This window comes from Oncorhynchus gorbuscha, linkage group LG08 (genome assembly GCF_021184085.1).
Source record: "Oncorhynchus gorbuscha isolate QuinsamMale2020 ecotype Even-year linkage group LG08, OgorEven_v1.0, whole genome shotgun sequence".
Taxonomy (NCBI): domain Eukaryota; kingdom Metazoa; phylum Chordata; class Actinopteri; order Salmoniformes; family Salmonidae; genus Oncorhynchus; species Oncorhynchus gorbuscha.
The window spans coordinates 19,176,045-19,202,513 of NC_060180.1; the positions used below are offsets into that span (position 1 = coordinate 19,176,045).

The 26,469-nt window shown below is 43.7% G+C and overlaps 1 protein-coding gene across 2 annotated transcripts; it reads left to right on the forward strand.

Moving 5' to 3' along the window:
* Positions 1 to 1,186: 1,186 nt before the first annotated feature.
* Positions 1,187 to 25,219, forward strand: si:dkey-191g9.7. Of its 2 annotated transcripts, XM_046358694.1 has the most exons (4): positions 1,187 to 1,370; positions 15,141 to 15,287; positions 15,598 to 16,148; positions 21,611 to 25,219. In XM_046358694.1, exon 4 carries the CDS (start codon positions 21,620 to 21,622, stop codon positions 23,183 to 23,185), a length of 1,566 nt encoding a protein of 521 aa, XP_046214650.1. In that variant the 5' UTR covers positions 1,187 to 1,370; positions 15,141 to 15,287; positions 15,598 to 16,148; positions 21,611 to 21,619; the 3' UTR covers positions 23,186 to 25,219. The 2 variants fall into 2 exon arrangements, with proteins under 2 accessions (XP_046214650.1, XP_046214649.1); XM_046358693.1 differs by lacking the exon at positions 15,141 to 15,287.
* The last annotated feature ends 1,250 nt before the right edge of the window (positions 25,220 to 26,469 follow it).

Sequence of the window (26,469 nt, forward strand, 5' to 3'; positions counted from 1 at the left end):
TTAGGGGACCAAAATCATTAGGACAAATTCACTTATGTGTGTATTACAGTAGTCAAAAGATTTGTAAAAAATGGATTTGTCCCATATGCCTAGTGCGCAATGATTTCATCAAGCTTGTGACTCTACAAACTTGTTGGATGCATTTGCTGTTTGTTTTGGTTGTGTTTCAGATTATTTTGTGCCCAATAGAAATGGTGGCTCTCATAGGGTGCTTAGCAAGCGTAAATCTAAAGAAGGTGAAACAAAAGACGCTTGTATGTGATCCCTCACCTCCTGTGGTAAACACAAATGCTGGGTTATCGTTTTTATCTGATCATGTACAGGTGTAGGATTTACAATTTGACCAGTATTGTCACAGAAAAACGATCCTGCAGCAAAAGTATTTGAATGTTTAGTGAGTCCATTCACTCTTTTCCGTCAATGTGATGTTGCTTGACTGCTGGTTAGGCCATCAGCTGGCACAAATTAGGCTACATGAAAAGTGCAATACTGTTAATTTAACTTTGTGTTAGTACAGGTTTTCAGTGAATTTATACAAATCCTTTGTGTAAAACAGAGTGATCAAATTCAGAACCTACACCTGTATATTGTCTGTCTATTGTAGCTCCATCGCTTTAATCTCAATTTAGATTGCTGCTGTTGATCCTCGCCCTTTGACCTCAGTTGATTACAGGCCATGGTAACTTATAGGTGATGATCCTAAAGCTTTGACAACTTCTACTGTCAATCTGAAAGGTGTAGATAAAGTATGACGAAGCAACCCGCAATAAAACACATTCAATATCTATAGTTTATGAGGAGTCACACTCTGTAGAATCTGCATACGTACACAAACATTGCGACTCGCAATGTAATATAATTTGCCAGTTTTTGATCTGAATTCCTTTATTTCAGCTCATAATGTCATCCGAGGTTTCAAAATGAAACAGTGCTTTGTATGAATCACAGAAAGCCATCAGACGAGAATAATGCATGCTATGCAGATTCCTTCTATCAGGCAGTGAAGCCAGAATGGGAAAAACAAATGGGTTTAGGAATGCATTCTAGGTCAAGGTGAGTCTGTGTGTGAAACTGAATTTGTAGATATACTGTAGAGTAGATGTGTCTCAGGGTTGTGTGCGTAGGCGTGTTTGCAGGGCCAGAATACAAGGAACTGAGCTCTAAAAAGCACCTGTGAATGAACAATAGTGCACTTTGGAACTGCTGATACGCTCTACAATGAATCCCCAGTTTTCGCAGGATCAGGCGTGAGCCCCACAGTCAGAGATTGGTGTTGTGGCTAATGCAGAGGTCGCTAAAACAACAAGAGAACGAAGAAACCAGAGAGGAGCATTGGAGCACCATAGATCTGATCCTGTAATAATATGAAGGTAATACTATTCGTGAAATGGGACAGGACAAGTTAAAACGCCTTCCAATTTGTCCAATTACCACATACCTCAAAAGCATGGCTTTGTGTGTTCTTCAGTTGGTGAAAGGTGATTATACTGTATAAGATAGTTATCGGTTTGAATCCAGATAAGAATTTTAAAGTCAGGTCAAATGTTTTGCTGTGTTGTATGTGTGTTGTATGTGTGTTATATGTGTGTTGTATGTGTGTTGTATGTGTGTTGTATGTGTGTTGTATGTGTGTTGTATATTCCATTGCCATATGGTTCTGTTCCTTTATGTGCATGTAATTATGTCCTATTTCAGCGTTTCCCAAACATGGGGTTGTGATAGAAACTATGAAATAAACCATTTTTAAAATGTGCTTGGTTCACAGAACCGGGGTTACCTCAGTAACCTCTGGTAGCCGCTAGATGTGGTTGTAATAAACAGAGTGGTTTCTGTTTCCTTCCTACAAATGTGACTCTATCTTTTGAATGGTTTAAGCTACAAAATGTTATGACCCCATCACTGATAGCTAAGACGCTAAGGAACACTCATGTTTCCCTCTACAATGCCCACAAGCCGCGCAGGACTCATTAAAACAGAGTGGACAAGACCAGGCACTAAGCAGACTGGGGGGAAAATAACATCCTCAACGAGGACGTTCTTTTCTACATAGAAGATCTTACAGAATTATTGCCTGATGATCTTCTGAACTTCCCAATACCTTTCCGATGCATTTCAGTCACTTCAAATCATACTTCTTTCAGATTGAAAGGCTGTAAAAAGTCAGACTGATTTGTAACAGACTTATAGCGGCAATTTAAAAAGTAAACATTGGCCACATTTTTGACATGGTGTGTAAACATTTTTTTTTGTAATATCAAAATTGGTTCGCAGGCCAAAGAAGTTCAGGAACCCCTTTAGTTTAGTTTTAGTTTTTTTAATTAAACCATTTAAAAAAAACAAGCACACATAAAACCTGAAAAAGCCATACATGCACATGAATAAAATCATAGAGGATAACACACAATAACATCTGGGACTTATTTCCATTGTGGTCCTCTTGAGACAAGATGGCGAGACAAGATTGAACACAGTATGGCAGTGAAATAATACAACAACAACCGAGAAGAAGAACATCTCATCATTCCAGTCACATCATAGGGGTTATTCATATGGGTACAGAAGACATCAAACTTATTTGTAATTTATTTTTAAAGCTGCCCAGAGAGGACATTGTTTTTATAAGCAGAGGAAACTCTTCCATTCTGGGGTTCCAGTATACAAGCTAGTACCTTACCCAGCATTACTCCTGAACCTGTATAAGCACACATCAGCAACACCTGCTCTGGTGCTGTGATTGTGTGCATCCCTAACACGGGGAAAGTAATCACTTAGATATCTGGGTGCAGGACCATAAATACTCCTGTAAACCAAACCTAGTCTAATCTGGGAAACCCTAGCCTCAAAGGCAACCAGTTTAGTTCCTGAAAGCAGCTCCTGCCTATGTGAGTAGTACATGGACTCAAATACAATACTAACCTGATCAGTTTATTCTGGGCTATCTGGAGCTTCCCCTTCATAAGTTTAGATAAGCCCCCAAACCAGAAAGTAGTAGCATAGTCAAAATGGTATTGAATGAGGGCAGTAGCTAGCACTTTCATGGAGTCCTTATCAAGCAGCTTGAACTTTCTAGCCAAAAACATAGTCCTGGCATTAACCTTCTCTAGCACCTTATTGGCCATGCTCACACCTCCCAAGCTTCCATCAAGGATACATCCCAAGTAGCTAACAGAGGTTTTAATAGTCAACACCTCCCCCCCTAACTCCACTCTGATTTCAGACGACCTACACAATTTAGGTCTGGATCCAAAAGAATTACTTCAGTAATTAGCATTAGTTCCCCATATCTAGCAAGTCATCATTTAAAAGCTGCAGATAAATGAAAAATCAGCTTTTATATCATAAATTGGTCAGAAAAGTTTTGCAGGTTTGTTTATAAAGTGCAGAGATAGCTTAACATTAGCATTAGTTCCCCATATCTAGCAAGTCATCATTTAAAAGCTGCAGATAAATGAAAAATCAGCTTTTATATCATAAATTGGTCAGAAAAGTTTTGCAGGTTTGTTTATAAAGTGCAGAGATAGCTTATTATCTTCAAGCCATTTGCTAATGTTAGTAAGCTCTGTGCTAAGTATGCTCTCCAACATAGTTTTACTTTTGTGAGACACCAGAAGTGTAGAGTCATCCGCATAAAGAAAAAGACAGCAAGAACAAGCATCTTTCATATTGTTAATATACAATAAAACAGCTGATGCCCAAGCACGCTCCCTTGCGGAACGCCACAACTCATTGGTTTTGCCTGAGACAGTGAACCATTAACCTCTACTAGTTGCTCCCTTCCTGATAAATAGGACTTTACCCAGCCTAGAGGGATACTGCTTAACCCCCAGTGCTAGTTTGGAGATTAGGAGACAGTGGTTAACTGTATCAAAGTCCTTCTGTAGGTCAAGCAGTACCATTCCACACAGATTTCCCTCATCAATCTCTTTCCTGATGAAGTCAGTCAAGTAAAGTAGACATGAATCAGTGGAGTATGTTTTTCTAAAACCTGACTGAAAATCATACATTAGACCCTGTTTGTTAACATATTCATACATTTGGTCCTCATTCACCTGCATGACAGAAGGATCCGACCGAGGAATGGACCCAGCGACTACAGACGCCGTAACACTGCCGTCGAGATCCAAGCCATGCCTCGAGACACGAGCAGGAATTGTCTGCTGCTCGCCATGCTCATCTACAATTCTCTCCAGGATCTTTGATGTTACACAGAGGATAGATACAGGCCTATAATTCCCAGGATCATAATTCCCCTTCTTATATAGAGGTATAACTTAACGATATGCGTAATACAAGGGCCAATTTGCTCAGCAGAATCTATAAGAAACCTTTCAGGAATATTATCCAGGCCTGTGGCTGGATAAACTCTGCCAGCATACTGACTATTTTGGCTGTTTCTACCTTTGCAAAAGAAAAAGAGTTTGGCTGAACCCCTAACTCTACATAATACTTCTTGACTTGGTTGCTTCCATACAAACCAGAACTGGTGGGCAGTTTGCTAACCAGCTTGCTGAATTCATTGGCAACCTCTGCTTTTTCATATACCATCTGCCCTTTGATGTTCAGTCCAATACTATTTAGTTTGTTTTTGGTTGTACTACTACAGCCTAGTTCCTGATTTCCGAAATGATTTTTCTCAGCAAGCTTTTTCCTCCATCCTGGGTCATATTTGTTTCATCCATCCTGCTCTTAGCTTCCTCCATCCTGCTCTTAGCTTCCTCCAGCTCTGTGCTTCCTCCATCCTGCTCTGTGCTTCATCCGCAAAGTAACCCCCTCTTAGCTCTTCTCCATCCTGCTCTGTGCTTCATCCATCCTGCTCTGTGCTTCATCCATCCTGCTCTGTGCTTCATCCATCCTGCTCTGTGCTTCATCCATCCTGCTCTGTGCTTCATCCATCCTGCTCTGTGCTTCATCCATCCTGCTCTGTGCTTCATCCATCCTGCACTGCGCTTCATCCATCCTGCTCTGTGCTTCATTTCTGTGATGTTTATATCGGACAAAATCATGACAAAAACATTTTTTAATTAAAGACCTTATTCCTTGATTGGATAGATTCTAGAATCTCATGATTAAACCAAGGGCTAGATCTCTACTTTACCCTGACCTGTCTAATGGGAGCCATCACATTCACCACATCAAGGAATCTACATTTAAAGACTTCCCAGGCACTGTCTTACCCCTACACTCTCTAGCACAGGTGACCAGTCAGTTTTACCCACTTCCTCCCTAAACCTTTCAACACCTTTCAACACCTTTCAACCTTTTTTGAGTCCTCTAATATCTTTAGAAATCCTCCTTGTGCAAAATGTAATAAAAGGATCACTGATTCCATATACTATTACTCCACTCTGCGAGTCCACTCCCTCTCCACTCCCTGTCATACAGTATATACAATATGTACACAGCACAAGAGCTCAAAGGCAGCACATGTGGCACTTTCCTTTTGTTCGCTGTCGTGAACACAAACATGGATATTAGAGTGCAGGTCCGCAGATTAAACTGTCCCCAAGGGGAGAACAGCTTTACTGAATATGCAAAATGTTGTAAAGTGAAACTTGACCGAGGAGAATGACCTATAATGACAGATAATGTTCAATGCACATATAGGTGTAGTCTTCTCTTTCCAAGAGAAAAGGTTTAGCCTACAGTTGATGCTTGAATAGTGCTATAAAGTTTCTAGCCTTACTCAATCAATCAATCACATTTATTTATAAAGCCCTTTTTACATCAGCCAATGTCACAAAGTGCTGTACAGAAACACACACTAAAACACCAAACAGAAAGCAATGCAGATGTAGAAGCACGGTGGATAGGAAAAACTCCCTAGAAAGGCCAGAACCTAGGAAGAAACCTAGCGAGGAACCAGGCTCTGAGGGGTGGCCAGTCCTCTTCTGGCTGCGCCGGGTGGATATTATAACAGAACATGGCCAAGATGTTCAAATGTTCATAGATGACCAGCAGGGTCAGATAATATTAATCACAGTGGTTGTCGAGGGTGCAACAGGACAGTACTACCTGGTAGAGTTTCTCACACCACAGATGTTTTACTGCTGATGCACCTCTTATGTGTTTGCTTCAGGCCAATGGAACTCCAAGGAGATGGTGTATATCTCTTTTTGTTATTTTCTTACATTTTTTTAACCTTTATTTAACTAGTCAAGTCAGTTAAAGAACAAATTCTTATTTTCAATGACGGCCTAGGAACAGTGGGTTAATCGCCTTGTTCAAGAGCAGAACGACAGATTTTTACCTTTGCAGCTCAGGGATTCAATCTTGCAACCTTTCGGTTACTGGCCCAACGCTCTAACCACTAGGCTACCCTGCCTCCCCATGTGTATCTTTATCTCTGACGGTCATTGTTGGGAACGAGGCATACTGAAACAAAGCTTTATTCGGATATCAATGCCTGCTCCAGTTTTTTAAAATCACAGACATTGTTGATAAAAGGTGTTTTTGTAATGATTATTCAAATTTTCACGGATAGTTTGCATATAGAATTGGAGAGTTGTTTGTGTGTGCAGGGATTAGGAGGGGATCTATTCAGTGAGCCGAGTGTGTCAGTCATCCATACTCTTTTCAGACAGTTTTTTTCTTAGTGCTCTTCTCTGGCGGTAATTCTATCTGAGCAGCTCGGGCTTTCTTGTCTCTCACAATGCCGGGAAGATAACACGACCATGTTAGGGCATTGCTGTTGCTGAGATCCCTTGTCGAAGCAGGGTTGTATGGTAGTGCATCTAATTTCATTTCAGTCTGAAATTCAACAGGCAATTTGTCAATCTGTCTCATTACCCCTTCTGTCTGATTCTATTCAGGTCCTGAAACTGTTACTATAATGGGAACAGGAGTTCTGACATCATTCTTAGCAGTGTAGGTCGTCGGTCAGCAGGGTAACACACTATGGGTCTGCCTCAATCCTCCATCCCTCGCGTACTGTCACTCTTTGAAGAAAACCCTTAATCCCCACCTATATGTCCCTGGTACAGCCCCCCTCCAGATGTTCAGTCTGTCTTAATGAGACTGGTGCTCCTAATAATAACTCTTCCTCCCTCCCCTCCCCCCAAGGCCGCTACAACAATCACAACCACTGAGATACAGACACACAAGCATAGCCCATCCGATCAAACGCAACCCCTTTCCACACCTCGATAAGACTTGTTAACAATGCTACTCCAGGCAATGTGTGAATATATATATATATATATATTACATTGTATATATATGCCATTTAGCAGACGCTTTTATCCAAAGCGACTTACAGTCATGTGTGCATACATTCTACGCATGTGTCATGCAGGTGAAAGAGGACCCAAAAGCGACTTAACAGAAACAGAGTTTATTCAAGTCCAAACAGGGAATAACAGACATCCTCTAGTCTGTAGAGGGGAATAACAGGAGAAGCGGCCACAGACTGCAGGTCGCTCCTCCTAGGCGCAGGCCGTAGTTGACAGAGACACCTGCTCCCATTCCAGCATCTGATGAAGGCAAAAACACGACAGGACAGGGCGAAACACAATCACAGCACGGTGAATACTAAACAAGGAACCGACTGGACAGGAACGGAACACAAAGGAATAAATAGGGACTCCAATCAGGGAAAGGATCGGGAACAGGTGTGGGAAGACTAAATGATGATTAGGGAATAGGAACAGCTGGGAGCAGGAACGGAACGATAGAGAGAAGGCCCGCAGAGAGCGAGAGAGTGAGAGAGGGAGTTCTGAGAGAGGGATAGAAAGAGGGAAAGAACCTAATAAGACCAGCAGGGTTTCAATAGAATGGGGAGCACAGGGACAAGACATGATAATAAATGACAAACATGACAGTACCCCCACTCACCGACGCGCCTCCTGGCGCACTCGAGGAGGAATCCCCTGGCGGCAACGGAGGAAATCATCGATGAGTGAACGGTCCAGCACGCTCCCGAGACGGAACCCAACTTCTCTGGGACCGTAACCCTCCCAATCCACCAGCTTGCCGAGTCCAGCGTCCCCGCTCAACGCATGTCCATGATCTTATGCACCTGTAAATAGGGTGCGGTCTGACAAGGACGGGAGGGGGAGGGAACAGACTGTGAAGAAAGGGCTTAAACAGGAGACATTAAGAGTCCAGGATGGACGCGACCAAGATGTGGCTTTCCAGAACCTTCCTCGCACAGCGTAAGGATTGACGACCTGGGAGACACATTGGACCAATGAACCGTGTCTCCCAGGTACGAGAATCTGTCGTAAGAGGAAGGTTGCGAGTGGAAAGCCACACTCTCTGGCCGCAACAATCCTTGGACTCTTAATCCTGTCAAGTTTATTGGCGGCTCTCACCGTCTGTGCCCTGTAACGGCAAAGTGCAGACCTCACCCTACTCCAGGTGCGCTCACAACGTTGCCCCTCCCGTGGACAAACGCTTGAGCGGAGGGACGGGGACACGGCAAGCTGGGATGAGAACAGGGAGGCTGGTAACCCAGACTACTCTGAAACGGAGTTAACCCGGTAGCAGACGTGCTGGAAGCGTTCACTCATTGATGATTATTCTGCCCAGGGGAGCTGTTCTGCCCAAGACGCGGGTTTCTGAAAGGGCTGCGTCAGTTTTGTCATTAATTATCTGATTGTCCCTGTGCTTCCCCTTGACCGTTAGACTGGGGTCCCGGAAGAGGTTCTTTCGGACGCATCCAATCAAACGACAGAACTCCCTCCTCAACTGTGACGTGAATTGCTCTCCTCTGTCTGAAACGGCGTCTCCGGGAGGCCATGAATTCCTAATACATTCTCAATCATCATTTAGTCTTCCCACACCTTAGCGGAAGGAAGTTTAGCGAGGGGAATGAAATGTGCCTCCTTAGAGAACCTATCGACAACCTGTAAGAATCATCAGTCTTCCCCGCAGACAAAGGCAGACCGGTATTAGAGTCCCTATTTCCTTTGTTTTCCGTATGAAGTCTAAGGCGATGTGAGACCAGGTGTCTGAGTCTGGGGAGGTTCTGAGTGCCGGCAGGAGGAGACCTTAGTTCTCGACTTAGTCTGCCAGTCTGTCCGAACAAGCAGCCATTATGCTTTTTGTTTTGTCAAGTTTATTACTGGCCATTAAATACGCTGTTTTCGAATAGTCGCAAGAGTGCCTCATTCACCTGGATGACCAGCTAACTTGGCAGAGTGAGCCCACTGAAGAACAGCATTTAAAAGCTGGAAAAATGAAAAATCAGGTTTTATATCATAAATTGGTCAGAAAAGTTTTGCAGGTTTGTTTATAAAGTGCTTAGCTTAACCTGTCTTTCAATTCCCCAGACTGTTAACCCGACAAACGCCCTGGAAGAATGCTTCGGGATCAGTAGAAGCCACAGAAGAACTAAACAGAAGGGATAAGTCATCAGGCTTAAAGTTCTTGCTACCCGGACGGTAAGAAATCACAAACTCGAAACGAGCGAAAAACAACGCCCAACAGCTTGACGGGCATTAAGTCGTTTGGCAGAACGGATGTACTCAAGGTTCTTATGGTCTGTCCAAACGACAAAAGGAACGGTCGCCCCCTCCAACCACTGTCGCCATTCGCCTAGGGCTAAGCGGATGGCGAGCAGTTCACGGTTACCCACATCATAGTTGCGCTTTGCCTGAGAAAAATGAACCATTAACCTCTACTAGTTGCTCCGCTCCTGATAAATGGCTTTACCCAGCCTAGAGGGAACGCTCAACCCCCAGAATGTCTAGTTTGACGATTAGGAGACAGTGGTTAACTGTATCAAAGTCCTTCTTTAGGTCAAAAGCTCCCATTCCAACCAGATTTCCTCAAAATCTCTTCCTGATGAAGAAGTAAGAGCTAGACATGAATCAGTGGGCAGCAAAACCCGACTGAAAATCATACATTAGACCCTGTTTGTTAAATATTCAAACATTTGCTCATCTACAACTCCAGACACGTGACCTTAATTCCCAGGATCATAATTCCCCTTCTTATATAGGGCCAATCACTGACAGCTTGGACCTCAGCAGAATCCATCTGAATGCCTTCAGCGGAATATTATCCAGGAACCTGAGAAAAGTAACGGAGGAACATGAAAGCACTTCTGAGCCTTTACGTAGAGACAATTCTCTAAAAGGCGCTGTAGAAAACGTTTGCTGAACCCTGAACTCTACAGAAAAAATCAGGATATCTTCCAGATAGACAAAAACAAAGATGTTCAGCATGTCTCTCAGAACATCATTAACTAATTCCTTGAAAACCTGGCGCATTTTCGATACCATCTGCCCCTTGATGTTCAAAATGCCAATACTATTTCGTTTGTTTTTGTCCCCCTCTCTGATGCGCACAGATGGTAAGCGTTAAATGATCCAACTTTTAAAGTCACCTTTGTTCTCAGAATCTCGATTTTCTGAGACATAAGGGGAACCGGATAACGATTCTTAACCGTTATGTCATTCAGCCCTCGATGCATCCACGCAGGGCGCATCCATCCTCCTTCTTCTTAACAAAAATCCCCGCCCTGGCCGGAGAAGAAGAAGGCACTATGGTACCGGACAAAATCAGACAAAGACAAATAATTAAAGACCTTATTCGGGAGCCGATTGAGAGTATAGTCTACTCGAGAATCTCAGTGGTCCCCAAGGGCTAGATCAATACTACAATCATACCCTGAGGAGGAATGGGAGCCATGGCCTTCACCGACATCAAGGAATCTACATTTCAAGATATTCCTCCGGCACTCCTGTCAAATCGCCAGGTTCCTCCTGAGAAGTAGGGACAGAAGAAACAGGGATGGCAGACATTAAACACTTCACATGACAAAACCTTTCCAGGATAGGATAAATTACTAACCAATTTTAGAAGTTATGACATATCTTTAGAAATGACCCAAAACAAAAGGTGTAAACGGTGAACGGAAAATCAAAAAATAAATAGTCTCACTGTGGTTACCAGATACTGTGAGAGTTAAAGGTAGTGTCTCAAATTTGATACTGGGAAGATGACTACCATCTAAGGCAAACATGGGCGTAGGCTTGTCTAACGGTCTGAAAGGAATGTTATGTTTCCAACCCATGCTCCGTCCATGAAACAACCCTCAGCCCCAGAGTCAATCAAGGCACTGCATGTAGCAAAACCGGTCCAGCGAAATGGACCGACAGAATAGTACAAGATCTAGATGAAGGGACCTGATGTAGTAGCGCTCACCAGTAGCCCTCCGCTTACTGATGGGCTCTGGCCTCTTACTGGACATGAATTAACAAAAGTGTCCAGCAACTCCGCAATCAAGGCACAGGCGGTTTGATCCTAAAGCCCTCTCCTTACATCGAGAATGTCACAATCCCTCCCAGCTGCATGGGCTCAGTCTCAAAGCCAGAGGAGGGAGATGGTTGCGATGCGGAGCAGGGAAACACCGTTGATGCGAGCTCTCTTACACGAGCCCGGTGACGAAGCTCTACCCGTCGTTCTATGCGGATGGCGAGAGCAATCAAAGAGTCCACATCTGATGGAACCTCCCGGGAGAGAATCTCATCCTTAACCACTGCGTGGAGTCCCTCCAGAAAACGATGACCAGCAGGGTCAGTTCCACTCACTAGAGGCAGCAAGAGTGCGAAACTCAATAGAATAATCCGTTATGGACCGTTCACCTTGGCATAAGGAAGCCAGGGCCCTAGAAGCCTCCTACCAAAAACTGAACGGTCAAAAACCCGAATCATCTCCTCTTTAAAGTTCTGGAACTTTTTAGAGCAATCATTTAACTCCCAATAGCTGTAAAGAACCCATTTTCAAGCCCGGCCAGTAACAGTGAAATGACGTTCAAGAGCAGAGCTCTCAGATTATGTGTTGGGCTGGAGAGGAACACAATCTCACACTGCGTGAGAAAGGAGCGGCACCAGTGGGCTGCCCAGAGTAGCAAGGTGGGTTATTAACCCTAGGTTCTGGAGGCTCGGCAGGCCAGGAAGTAACAGGTGGCACGAGACGAGACTCTGGAACTGTCCAGAGAGGTCGGAAACCTGAGCGGCCAGGTTCTCCACGGCATGGCGAGCAGACAATTCCTGCTCGTGTCTGCTGAGCATGGCTCCTTGGATAGTTTGCAGTGTAGAATCTGAAGTTGTTTGTGGTCCATTCCTTGGTCGGTTCCTTCTGTCATGCAGGTGAAAGAGGACCCATACGACTTAACAGAAACAGAGTTTATTCAAGTGCCAAACAGGGAATAACAGACATCCTCTAGTCTGTAGCAGGGGAATAACAGGAGAAGCGGGAAGACTGCAGGTCGCATGTTAGGCGCAGGCTGTTGACAGAGATCACCTGCTCACACGCAGCATCTGATGAAGTGCATCTAAATTTCAGTCTGAAATTCAGGACAGGCAAAACACAATCACAGCACGGTGAATACTAAACAAGGAACCTGAAACTGGACAGGAACGGAACACAAAGGAATAAATAGGGACTCCAATCAGGGGAAAGGATCGGGAACAGGTGTGGGAAGACTAAATGATGATTAGGGGAATAGGAACTCTGGGAGCAGAAAACCCTTAATCCCCATAGATGAGAAGAGAGAGCCCTCCAGATGAGAGAGGGAGGGGGAGAGAGGGGATAGAAAGAGGGAAAGAACCTAATAAGACCAGCAGAGGGAAACGAATAGAATGGGGAGCACAGGGACAAGACATGATAATAAATGACAAACATGACAGTATGGGTGGTCCCGGGGATCGAACCCACTACCCTGGCGTTACAAGCGCCATGCTCTACCAACTGAGCTACAGAAGGACCAAAATGATGTTAACCTTTTCATAAAAGCATGAAACGTAGTACGCTTGTATAGTTTTGGGTCCTGGACATTTTCAGAAAGGGAGCCATTGCAAAAACGCCTCTTGGCAGCCAATTCTATTTTCTGCCATAGCCAGTCAATCCATTTTCCTTCATATGATTACAATGGTAATATGAACACGGATTACTGCCAGTACAACATCATAAACAGTTTTCATTATTATATAATGGTCGTTTCTAAAAACGTACAAAATAGAATATATATATTTTTTATACATAATGCTGGAAAGTGAAGCTCAGTTTGGGGGTAATGCCATCAAGCATTTTTTAGTCAACCATTTTTGATTCTGCATCACCAAAAATGTATGGAGTCAGCCATTGACACCAAGCTAAGGCAGGAACAAGCAGGATTCTGGGACAAGGATGTATGACCCCCCCACTTCCCCATTCTCACTTCATAGACGTCAAGGCTTTTGCTAGTATACATGGTAAAACTCTCTGGAAGATCTTGAGATCCGATTCAATATACACTAATCAAGGTATACTATTTTTGTGCCAGGTTGCAATTGTAAATGAGAACTTGTTCTCAACTTGCCTACCTGGTTAAATAAAGGTGAAATAAAATAAAAAAACACAATTTTTGACCACTTTGAATGCAGTGTCATTATGGGCAAGTCTGCGCAGTTCACTGTGCAGTCTGGAGTGAGACAGGGTTCCATCATCTCTCAGATCCTCTTCCTTATTACTATTGACTGGATCATGACCAAAACCACATCATACTACAAACCCAGAGATATTCAGTGGACCCTGTTTTCCCAGATGGAAGATCTCTAAACTTAACCAAAAACCTCACACTGTGCATATGCCCAACTCATCCCATCTGGAGATTTGATCAATTCAGCGTCAAAACAAATACCCCCTATATAACAGCAATGTCAAATCAGTTGTATTGTATGTGTTTGTCCGTGTTTGGAGACAAATCTCAGGCTAGGGTCTTGTACACTCTGATCTACTATGACCCTGTTGGTCATCCATGTACTTATTATAACTCGTCTTGCCTAAATGAACATCTGGTGGTCAGATGTACTCTGCTGTACTTTCTTGCCTAAAATGACAGCTTGTCACAGCTCACACTCCAACCTTTTACTATGTACAGCTAAAGAAGGTTTCTTCCAGCCACATAGCTGCTGCTTGCTCTTTGGGGTCTCGGCCAGGTTGTTGTAAAGCACTCTGTGAAAATCGCTGTTGTGAAAAACGCTATGTAAATGACATTTGTTTTCATTGATTTTGATGTGATGTGAAATGAGCTTAATTGATGTTATATTGACTGCTAGTGCCGTCATAAAGGAGAATTGTGAAGTGTTCAAAAATGAAAATGTTCTGTTCAGAAATATAAGCTGAGGAGTGGTGAGTGGCATTTGGGACCAGCAATCGCTTGAGGTACATACCTGCCCATGAAATCACCCCATGAGCTCCCTGGGTGCAGACCAATCAAATGCCCTTCCTGTGTTCTGTAAATTTAAGCAGCGTCACACAATATCCACTTTCATAACCAGGAGCAAGAAGACAGCAGCTGTATGGCTTTTTATGCGTTTTGCGATGGCTCCCTTTCTGAAAATGTTCATGCTTTTATGAAAAAGTGAACATATCACCTAAAATTAGGCACATATCACCTGGGCTATAAACAACAATATTTTTTGTATCTATCTCAGCAGCATGCACTATGCACAGCTAATTTTGAAGATCAAAGGTTACTTTTGTTCCCTCTGCTAGATAAATATAATTATTTAATTTGACCCTCCATGCACAACTACGATATCACAAACAAGGACATTTGATATGTCTGATAGACTTTGTCATGACTGCCTTTTGTTTGATCACACATTTTCTGTCTTCCAATCAAACACCCTCCCTGCCTGTGTTTTTCACCAGTTACCGCGGTGAGGATAGGTCCCTTACTGATCTTTACCCTTCTCTCGCACAGCCAATGGACTCACACTGTTGCATTTGAATGTTGTCCAGAAGTCTCTGATTCACATGTTATCAAAGCAGGATATAGTATGTTGGTTGCCCCTGGATACTTATCTACAGTCAGTTATGCATTCCCAATTTTTAAGGTTATGATTTGGGAAAGGTAAGCTGATCCTAGATCTGTGCTGAAGGGAAACCTTATGAATTACAATAAGTACTGTTTTATAGTGTCATATCTATCTAATCCATTCTAACACATAGTACTACAATACTCCCATATTCCCATTACTTTTCATCTTAATATGCCAACTCAAGCAAATTACATTCATGCTTTTCATTGGCTGTCATGCAAAGACGGACATACAGTACCATGGCATGTGACATCCATGCAGAAGTAGTAGACTTAAAATCACATTGTTCTCTTGTAACTTGACAACTATGAGCACTGTCAATTCCAGGTGGACATGTTTTCACTGTCTGTCGGCACCCAGCAACTTAGAAAATGAACATTCATCCGGGTCCCATTGAGTATTGCAGTTTCCATAGCAACAGGGACAGAGTGATGGAGAGTGGTCGAGAGTGATGGGGAGTGTGACAGGGAGTAGGTGAGGTAGAAGTCGAAATAATGTGTGTGTGTGTGTTTGTGTGTGTGTGGGGGGGAGCAAGAGAGAGAGGAGGATGAGAGAGAGAGAGAGAGAGAGAGAGAGAGAGAGAGAGAGAGAGAGAGAGAGAGAGGAGGATGAGAGAGGGAGCGAGAGAGGAGGAAGAGAGAGAGAGAGGGGAGGATGAGAGAGAGAGAGGAGGATGCAAGAGAGACAGAATGTCTGTGTGAGGGGGTGTTTTTTTCACCATCAAACCTTCTATTTTTGCCAGAGCATTCATTCATGCAATTTCCTCTCTCTCTTCTTCTTCCAGGTGGATGGAGTGGCAATGAAGCTGTCTGCCTGACTGAGCATCTCCTCATTATCATTCCCCCTCCCTTCTCTACATCCATTTCCCTAGTCCTATCTGCCATCCCCCTCTCCACCACATACAGAGCCAAACAACTACCACCACCGATCACTAACACCATCGCACACACATATAGAGACACACAGACACACACAAACACACACACACTACCCCTCTCTCCTGGGATACGATTTGAAGATTCACAAGTGCAGCCTCTCATTTGTAATCAGATGAAAGAGAGGATTATCTCAAGGTTTGCCCAATCTTGTTCCCGGCCAGGATAGAGGGACGGAGGAGGAAGAGGAGGAAGAGACTGGAGAGGAGGGAGGGCTCTGTGGATGGTGCGTGGCGAGAGGAGGTCACCTGTAGAGAACCACTTTCCTTTCCTTTCAAACAACCTGGACTAACAGGGGTTTATCCTGGGATCTTGGGGGATAACTTGACTCTGACACAAAGAAAGAGAGAGAGAGTAAATAAAGAAGAGGAACATAAGGATCTTGTATTTTTTCTAAAAGGTAAGCAGGGGTTACAACAGAGACCTTTCAGGTTGAAAAAAGTGAAATCGCTGCATTCCAGAGGTGTAGAAATATTGTTGTGTGTGTGTGTGTGTGTGTGTGTGTGTGTGTGTGTGTGTGTGTGTGTGTGTGTGTGTGTGTGTGTGTGTGTGTGTGTGTGTGTGTGTGTGTGTGTGTGTGTGTGTGTGTGTGTGTGTGTGTGTGTGTGTGTGTGTGTGTGTGTGTGTGTGTGTGTGTGTACATGATTGGGAGTGGGGATTTTACTTACAGGTTATTTGGGGGGATGAATGCAGGCCTTGAGTGAGTCAGTCAGTCACCATCTGGCCCTGGTCTCATACACACTCCAGATACCTGGCACATTAGTATTGTTTAGGTGTGTCTATAGTAGCAGGAATATCCCGTTGTTGCATTGCGTGAGGTACATTCTGAAATTTTGAAGCATTTATGTAAAAATAAAAAAAGGCAACTAATGCATTTATCTGACTTCTCACACCTCCATTTTCATACTACCACACATCAGGTGTTGTGTTCTGGTGTTGTGGGCAAAGTGTTGGTATTCCTTTCTTTATTACTGACTGGTCGCATGCTCCTATAAACCTTTAGGCCATATCACCTGCCTGCTTTGTCTATTTCCAGAAGTGACCTAACCTCTGATTTTACCAGCTTAGACATAACCAATTTATAGGAGATAGATGACTTGTTGTGCCTCTGTGTGTAACGGATGTGAAACAGCTAGCTTAGTTAGCGGTGGTGCGCACTAAATAGCGTTTCAATCAGTGACGTCACTTGCTCTGAGACCTTGAAGTAGTAGTTCCCCTTGCTCTGCAAGGGCCACAGCTTTTGTGGAGCGATGGGTAATGATGCTTCGTGGGTGACTGTTGTTGATGTGTGCAGAGGGTCCCTGGTTCGAGCCCGGGTATGGGCGAGGGGACGGTTTAAAGTTATACTGTTACATTGGTGCCGTGACCTGGATCACTGGTTGCTGCGGAAAAGGAGGAGGTCAAAAGGGGGGTGAGTGTAATGGATGTGAAACAGCTAGCTTAGTTAGCGGTGGTGGGCACTAAATAGCGTTTCAATCGGTGACGTCACTTGCTCTGAGACCTTGAAGTAGTAGTTCCCCCTTGCTCTGCGAGGGCCGTGGCTTTTGTGGAGAGATGGGTAACGATGCTTCGTGGGTGACTGTTGTTGATGTGTGCAGAGGGTCCCTGGTTCGAGCCCGGGTATTGGCGAGGGGATGGTTTAAAGTTATACTGTTACATGTGCTTAGTTACACTTTATTTGGATAGTCCGGATAGTCAACTATCTGTTCATAAGCAACTACTTGCTAAGGTTAAGGTTGGGGTTAGGGTAAGGGTTAAGGTTAGGGTAAGGGCCAGGGTTTAGTAGATAGTTGAAATGTTACTGATGGTCTGTAGATGGTCTGTAGAGCATGTACAGATGGACTTTCCAAAAAGTGTTACTCTGTGCTCTGTACTTCAGGTCAGCTTGCCCACTGACACCAGGCCCTACAGTGATTCCATTGCACAATGTTAAACGACTTACACAAACACATAATGCTGTAATTGACTGTGAAAACACTCAGCTTTGAGCTGTCAACACAGATGACTTCAAGAAATACATTGAACAACACATGTCATGCATGTTATCCCAAAAAGATTGTTCATGTTGTTGCAACTGCTTTCTTATTCAGTCTGTAAAGCCCTCACAGAGCCCCTACACGTTACTAATGAGGAGGTGTACCATGGGACTGGGGTGGGATGGAGAGCTACCATGGGGCATTAGGCTCCCAGGGTAGAGCAGGCTCATTGGTGATGCTTTTAAAGCTAAACTGACCCTAGAGGCCTCTTATGTGAAGTAGAATAACAAGACACTAAATGGGAATGAAATGCGCCATTTTAAAAAGCCCATAGAAGGGTATGTAGAAAGGCCAAATTCAAATTCTATTGTTAATGTGTACCAGTCTGGTTTTAGACCAGGACATAGCATCTTTTCAGCAGCTATGCTCGACTTAAAGGACGTGTTAAATTGCTTAGATCATAGGAATCACTGTGTTGCTTTATTTACAGACCTACCCAAGGCCTTTGATACTGTTGACCATCCCCTACTCATTCAAAGGTTGTCTGAAATGGCCAGATGTCTCGCAAGTGGTTTGGGCGCTGTCAGAAAAGGACACTGTGTGCTTTCTGATGGTGTCAAGTCAATATCACTAAAGGTGTCCTGCAGGGGATGATTTTGTGACCGGTCCTCTTTACTATTTATATCAATAATATTGGTCTATCTGCAAAAACCTGGAACATTCATCTGCATTCAGATGACACTGTCATGTATGCTGTTGCTCCTACTGCTGACCAGGCTGTTGGCGCTGCAATCCGATTTTTGTTGCCTTACAGAAAGCCCTTGTTGATTTCAAATGTGTACTTAATGCGGGGAAAACTAAATGTTTGTTGTTTTCTAATTCTCATACAAATATTTCCGATGGTTCTCTCAGCGAGCGGATTCCAGCCTATAAATATCTAGGCTTTTGGATTGAGAATGTGAGGTTTAAAAAAATGAATGAGCTAATTAAGAAGTGGAGATTTAAAGCAGGCTTCTTTTATTGAAGAGCACATAACAAACATGCACCATACATACACAATGTATCTTTGCAGTCTTACACAGGAGAGTAATTACATTTACATGTTAAGGGTACATTTTGGCTGTATAGAACAAATATTTCAAGAGTCTAAATAAGAGTAAATAAGAAAACCTTCCTGCCAGCTCTTGATTATGGTGACAGCATTTATCAGAATGCAGCAACCACTACTCTAAAACCCCTGGATACACTGTACCATAGTGTGCTTCGCTTTATCACAGTAACAGGTTAAATACTCATCACTGCATCATTAATCAGGAGGTCGGCTGGACCTCTCTAAATTCCTGTAGATGACTTCATTTCTACCTTTTTGTTTACAAAGCTATGCTGCACAAGTTTCCAACTCACTTCTCTGTTAAAGTAGAAAAATATGAGGCACCAAACCCGCTCACAGGGTTGGTTAACTTGAGGTTTGTTGTGTCTCTACCGACCTAGGTCGATTATTTCTAACACCTCATTTACAATCCTCATTACATCTTGAATCCCTGGTGCCAATAGGGCAGCTTAGAATACTGATGAGGAATGAATTCACTGAGGTCTGAGTGTGTTTTGGTTTAAATAATTTCTTTGTGAAATGTAGTATATCTGTCACGTTCGTCATAAGGAGTAGACCAAGAAGCAGCGTGGTATATTTCCATCCTGTATTATGTAATAGAAAACTTCAAAGAACAAACAAACCGTGAAGCTATAATAATGCTCACAGGCAACTAAACATAGACAAGATCCCACAAAGCACAATGGGAGAATGTCTACCTAAATATGATCCCCAATCAGAGATAACGATAAACAGCTGCCTCTGATTGGGAACCATACTAGGCCAACATAGACATATAATTCACCTAGATAACCCACAATTAAATCACACCCCGACCTAACCAACATAAAGAATAAAATCTCTCTATGGTCAGGGCGTGACAGTATCTGTAACTGCTATATCTTGTAGTTGATTTTTTTTGCTGTTTTATTGAATTAGCATGTTGATTTGTGAATTGTTTGTTCTTAGGGCACTATTGAGAATGAGACCCGTGCTTCTACACCTGCATTGCTTTCTGTTTGGGGTTTTAGGCTGTGTTTCTGTACAGCACTTTGAGATATCAGCTGATGTACGAAGGGCTACATAAATACATTTGATTTGATTTGATTTGGTCTCAATTGGGCTCCCCTGAATAAATACAAGTAATAAAATACATAAAAAAATAATGCATGTTAATAGATTGAGCAAAACATCCTTTTAATCATCATTCCTGTGTTGGGAAGCTTGTCGTTGGTTAAGTGAAACCAGTTTCGTGTATACAGTATAAGGGTGTTTGACTTAAAGGTTATGTGACCGAGGTTTAGCACTGTAGCCGACATCGTATCATCACGCCATGTCACAAGTTAACACATCCAGTACAAAAGCTTTAGAGACATCCCGTAATGCTCTCAAAGAAGACACAGACAATCCTGTGTTTCTCCTGTAATCTTATAGAACATTGAGGGGCTGATCCAGACCTAATCTGACGGGCTAGTCTCTGCCACTGTGAGTGACGGATACCTGGTCAGTCTGCTCACGGTGTAACAGATGTGATTGTACTTCGTAACTCAATTTCTTTCTTTCTTTTTATTTAACCTTTGACGGCCTACCAGAAGGCTAAAGGTTTCCTGTGGGGACGGGGGCTGGGATTAAAGAACATTTAAATAATAACAATATAGGACAAAACACACATCACGAGAAGAGAGACACCACAACACTACATAAAGAGAGACCTAAGACAACATAGCATGGCAGCAACACATGAAAACACAGCATGGTAGCAACCCAACATGACAACAACATGGTAGCAACACAACATGGCAGCAGCACAACATGGTGCAAACATTACTGGGTACAGACAACAGCACAAAGGGCAAGAAGGTAGAGACAACAATACACCATGCGAAGCAGCCACAAGTGTCTGTAAGAGAGTTTTTGAATGAAGAGATGGCGATACAACTGTCCAGTTTGAGTGTTAGATGCAGCTCGTTCCAGTCACTAACTGCAGCGAACTGAAAAGAGGAGCGACCGAGGGATGTGTGTGCTTTGGGGACCTTTAACAGAATGTGACTGGCAGAAGGGTGTTGTATGTGGAGGATGACGGCTGCAGTAGATATCTCAGCTAGGGGGGAGTGAGGCCTAAGAGCGTTTTATAAATAAGCATGAACTAGTGGGTCTTGCGACGGGTATACAGAGATGACCAAAAAATATATAATTTGGTATTTGTTTCATTAGTCTATTGTTGATACAGTCCCAAAATGTTTTGCATGTCAGCAATCAAGATTTCAAGATAAATAACATTCAAAATACAGAAATACAGCCAGTAAGATGCATTTAGCATCATATTTTGCATCATCACAAAAGTCAATATATTGATAAGCAAGCAGTAGGTCCTGTTCTGAAATAATGCATTCCATTTTCATATTTACAATGTGTACGAATTTACAAAACACATTATACAGGCTGTATTTTGAAGAATATAGAAACTTGACTGCTGACATGCTAAACATTTTGGGACTATATCAACATGAACTAATGAAACAAATACCAAAAGATAGTTTTGGTGTGGAGTTTTCCTATAACGTGTCAAAACACTTGGGCTCGACTTGACTTCAATTATTTAAAAAACATTGAAATTCTAGCTGTCAAGTCTGTCGTTACAGTACACTAGCTCCCAGCAGGATGATGAGTCATCTCATAATAAATCAATTAGCATAGTACCAGATCACTGGTTTCATCATGCATAGACTGTGTACAGTAAGCTTCCATTGACATAAATAAGAGCTTATGTCCCTGTCTGTTTCCATTGTGTTCCAGGGCTTTCCCATGGCAGAGAGTGGGCATCCCGTGTCAGCAGTATACCCACCAGAGGGCAGTGTGTCCCCTGACTCTGCCCTCTGCACCGACCCCCTCCTGCCTCTCTCTAAGAGCACCACAGATGGACTGACAGGTCCTCAGGAGGAACTCAGGAAGGGCTCCAGTGAGCATACGGCTCCATGCCCCCAAAGAGACAAAGAAACGGGCAGACAGGGGCCTTCTCAGGTCGTCCAGCACAACATCCAACCGGACACATCTCTCCGCGTGGACCTCAGGAATGCTGTCCGCCCTCACACAGCCCATCACCACGAGGAGGGCGTCACCAATCATGGTCACCAAGCCTTCGGAGAGAGCCAGGCGCCCCACCCCTTATCATCATCACAGAGAGACCTGGGAGGACTGGATCAATCCAGGCTGAATGTCCAGAGGAGTCACTCAGATCCCCTCCACATGCTCAGGGAGGTCCCTGCCCCTCCACCTCACAGTGAAACCAGCTGCCCTTCGTGTCCAGGGAGAGACTACCTTTCCCAGGATGCCTCTCGTAAGGCTTTCTCCACCTTAGCCTGCAAGCAGCCCTTGCAGCTCCAGCACTGCAATACAACCACAACCAACCCCACTGCCTGCAGATGGGGAAATGGCGGGGGAGGCAGACCCACACAGCAGCCTCAGGCCGGGTGTGTCAGGCTCGGTGCCCCTAGCCCCTCTAACACAGCCGCTAAGGTCGGCGGTGAGGCCCATCGCCTACAATCATGTGAGGAGGCCATCTGCTATTGCACTTTCGTCCACCCCCACGGGACGTTGAAGGACACTTTTGCGGCCTACTGCCACCCCCAACCCATTCCCACCCCTGCCCAGCTGCTGCCACACCTTCCGGGCACAGAAGCCGAGTTCAGGCACCAGAGGGTGCTCCCGCCTCACCTGGCGCCTACCCTCCTCTCCCTCCCTCGCCTCATGTCCTCCGTCAGTGAGACAGGGCTGGATGCCAAGCGCCTGCTGCAATGCTGCAACCTCAATTGTAACCTCAACTGCTCCTGGGCCAAAACTCTACACCCTAGTGGAGCCCTGCAGCAGGACATTCAGAAATATAGCTGTATGAGCAGCAACAATGGAGCCACCAGGGACACAGGAACCATGATGTCCCCCAGGGAGCTCAGGGACGTGGGGGTGCAGACGGGCCAGGTCCACGAGACGTGTCGGGCCCATGTGTTCCCTCAGGTCTGCCTGGTAGAGGAGAACGGGAATGAGAACGGGAACGGGAACAAGAACGAGAACGGGAATGAGACAGACACGTCCCAGAAGCCCCCAGTGAAGGAGGTGAAGTGGGATGCGGAAGGGATGACATGGGAGGTGTACGGGGCTTCTGTGGATCCTGAGGAGCTGGGTCTGGCCATCCAAAAGCACCTGGAGCTGCAGATCAAGGAGACTGCTGGCCTCGCTGCCAAGCTGTCCCGCCAGGATCCAGCTACATCCAGGAAGAGCATTGGTGGTGCCGTTGGCTGGAGGAAGAGGAGCGGGGTGTTGGGCTATATCAGAACCCCAGCCTGCTGCGCACGCTCCAGCACGGCCGTGGACTGAGAGGGGAAACCTGAAAACTGGGTTCCATGGTGAAGATGGCAGTTGCTTTATTACACATCAAATGTGACTCCAATTCACCAGAGGTAGTGTCTGGATTAGGTCTGGATTAAGAGAATCTGTGTGGCTGTCAGAATCATGGCAAGTGTACAAGAACCTACCATCATATTGCTGAAAGAGGTGAATGGAAAGACAGTGAAAGGTTCCATTTGGATGGATTTGATTGGTGACGGTACCTTCATCATCACCGTAAATGCCAAGTGATAGAACAGAGTGCTGCCATAACAGTCATACAAAGTGATATAATGTTTTCTTACTCATTTAAGAATGTTTTATTTACTGGGGGGGGGGGGGTTAACTCGATCTGAACAAGGGGTTTCTGTAAATGACCATGCATAAAGGTATAAACAACACAGTGTAGGAAAAGGAAGCTCCAATACACGACAGACTTCAAATCACTATGGCTAGAAATATGTGTCTATCCTCCTCTCATTTCTGATGCTATGATTTAGTCCAATTCTGTGTGAATGTTTGAAACATACCGTATACTGTATAGGATTTAGAACATGGTAGAGACCACAGAAATGTATACCTTTTCACAATCACTTCTACCGCTCCGTATTCACATAGAAAATATATAGAGAATATATATATATATATAGAAAACAATTCTGAATTTACAGTACGTCATTAGACTAGCATAGAGCAAGACTTAAACTGAGCTCCGATGATTCATGCATCATCACATCATACAATATATTAATGCACATAACAATAGGTGAAATGGCGTGTTTGTGAATACATTTTTCATTCCATTTTTCAACTTCTCTTATATAAACAGTTATTGCGTTTGACCCTTTAATGCCAGGTAGGCAAACTCATCCCATGGAGGACGTAGTGTCTGCTGGTTGTTGATTGTCCCTGTTAATTAAGACCTAGACAACAAGGTCTCCTCATAATCAGTGGCCTTAATTAAACAATGAAGTACAAGAGAGGAAGCAAGAACCCGCAGCCACTCAGCCCTGAATGAGTTTGACAGGTGCTTTCATGTATATGTTCTGTGTGATGATTGTCTTGTGGACTCAAAACCACAGCCAAATAATTATTTTAGTCATATATCTAACCAGAAGGTTAAAAGTGAACTGTTAACCAGTAAACAGTCATGTTGTTTATCAAATAACAATCACTGAAAAGACCCACACCTCTACTCTGAGTCTGAATTCTATCACTACTGTAACAGTATCTTGTCAATTTACTGTGCCATAGCAATGTACTGCATTGGTATTGTAAAATGGATGAGTTACAACTAGCCGGTTAGATTGATAAACCTGTCAAGTATGTCATTTACAACATATTGCATTCGCGAGAGATTTTGACCAATCACAACAGGTGCTGTAACCTGATTTAAAGTTGATTTTTACTGTGGCTACAATGCAGGAAGAATTGTTTAATCATGATATCAGGTGTATAATGTTGAAGAAAGCTATTGATGTTTATTAAATAATGACCAAGCTTGGCATTAAAGGGCTCTTTAGTTTTTTTACAGTATAATTTGAATACAATTTTTTCATCCTACTTTAGTAATAATCACAAAGTTGCCATTTCAGGTCACACACCTGCAGTTAGCACAGGTTGTTCAGTATTGTTGGGTTTCTATTGGAGGCCGTGAGACCAGATGGCAGGTTAAATAGGAGTCCTTATCAGTAGAATATTACTGCTGTTATCAAGTCTTTAAAACACCCACCTGTATTGATGGTTATCTGTATTGATGGTTATCTGTATTGATTGTTATGTCCAATGTAAGTCGATTTGTAACTTGGCAAACCCAGTAATACCACAAATGAAGGGTCAATATACAGTATGTCTCAGATAATGTGTTCTAGGCTACTGTTGATATCAGCAATAAAGTATCTTAGATGAAGTTGTGATTTGTGACGTCTAGGAAACTGTTTCCCCCCTCTGTATTATGGAGCCTAAACGGACCTCTGGTGACACTAATGCAGTCACTACACATAAAAAACATGTTTTTTCTTGCTGTATCAGAATCAATGTCACTGGAGTGGCAAAATTCACAAAATGACAAATGTTTTTAGACTACGGAAGGTTCAATCTGCAATTGAGAGCTTGGTAAATGTAACCATTGACCATGCATGATATCAAAATTATAGTTTTAACCATGTTTTGAGGCTATACAATGTTCATTTAGAATCAAGGAAGTAAAACAAGCTTATATATTGGGTTCTGATGGCGCACAACAGTTGAACTAAGCTCATGAGGCATTTATACATTATTTTCCTTAAGAATCAATGGATGTATATCAGTAATAAAAAATCAAATTAAAAAATACGTAACAACCGAAGATTGCCCCTTTAAATGAAACTGATTGGTGTGTGTGTGTGTGTGTGTGTGTGTGTGTGTGTGTGTGTGTGTGTGTGTGTGTGTGTGTGTGTGTGTGTGTGTGTGTGTGTGTGTGTGTGTGTGTGTGTGTGTGTGTGTGTGGTTCGTGTGGGTGTGTGTGTGTGTGTGTGTGTGTGTGTGTGTGTGTGTGTGTGTGTGTGTGTGTGTGTGTGTGTGTGTGTGTGTGGTGTGTGTGTGTGTGTGTGTGTGTGTGTGTGTGTGTGTGTGTGTGTGTGTGTGTGTGTGTGTGTGTGTGTGTGTGTGTGTGTGTGTGTGTGTGTGTGTGTGTGTGTGTGTGTGTGTGTGTGTGTGTGTGGGTTCGTGTGGGTTCGTGCGTGTGTGCGCGCGCGCGTGCGTGCGTGCGTGTGTGTGCGTGCGTGTGTGGGTGTGTGTGTGTGTGTGTGTCCTCTGCTCCTGAGGAGAAGGTCCAGCTGTATGAGTTGGTACAGGAAGCCAGAGTTTGGTCCATTATGGCATCCACCAGAGAAAGGTATATCATCAGATACGCCAGAACATCACGGCGGCTGATGCCCATAGCACAGTGGACAAACACCTTGACTCCAGGACATACATAGTATTATACCTTAATAACCATTTTGTTTCAGAACGGTGTATATGTGTGTTTGTGACTGCACTCAGCGTCTTGAGTCATGGTGGTATAAATTAAATCTGCAGTGGGGTTGAAGTGAGGAAGAAGGTTAAACTCCGTGTCATCTGGAGCCTCCACCACACCATAGTACTCCACCGGCAGGTCGCTATAGTAACCTGAGCCAGTGATGATCCGGTGACAGCCGTCCGTACTGTTTACGATGTGGGTGATACCCAGAGATGACAACAGGGCTTTATCACGAGCCACAGCCCTGCATATTACACACTGTTCTATAAACTAT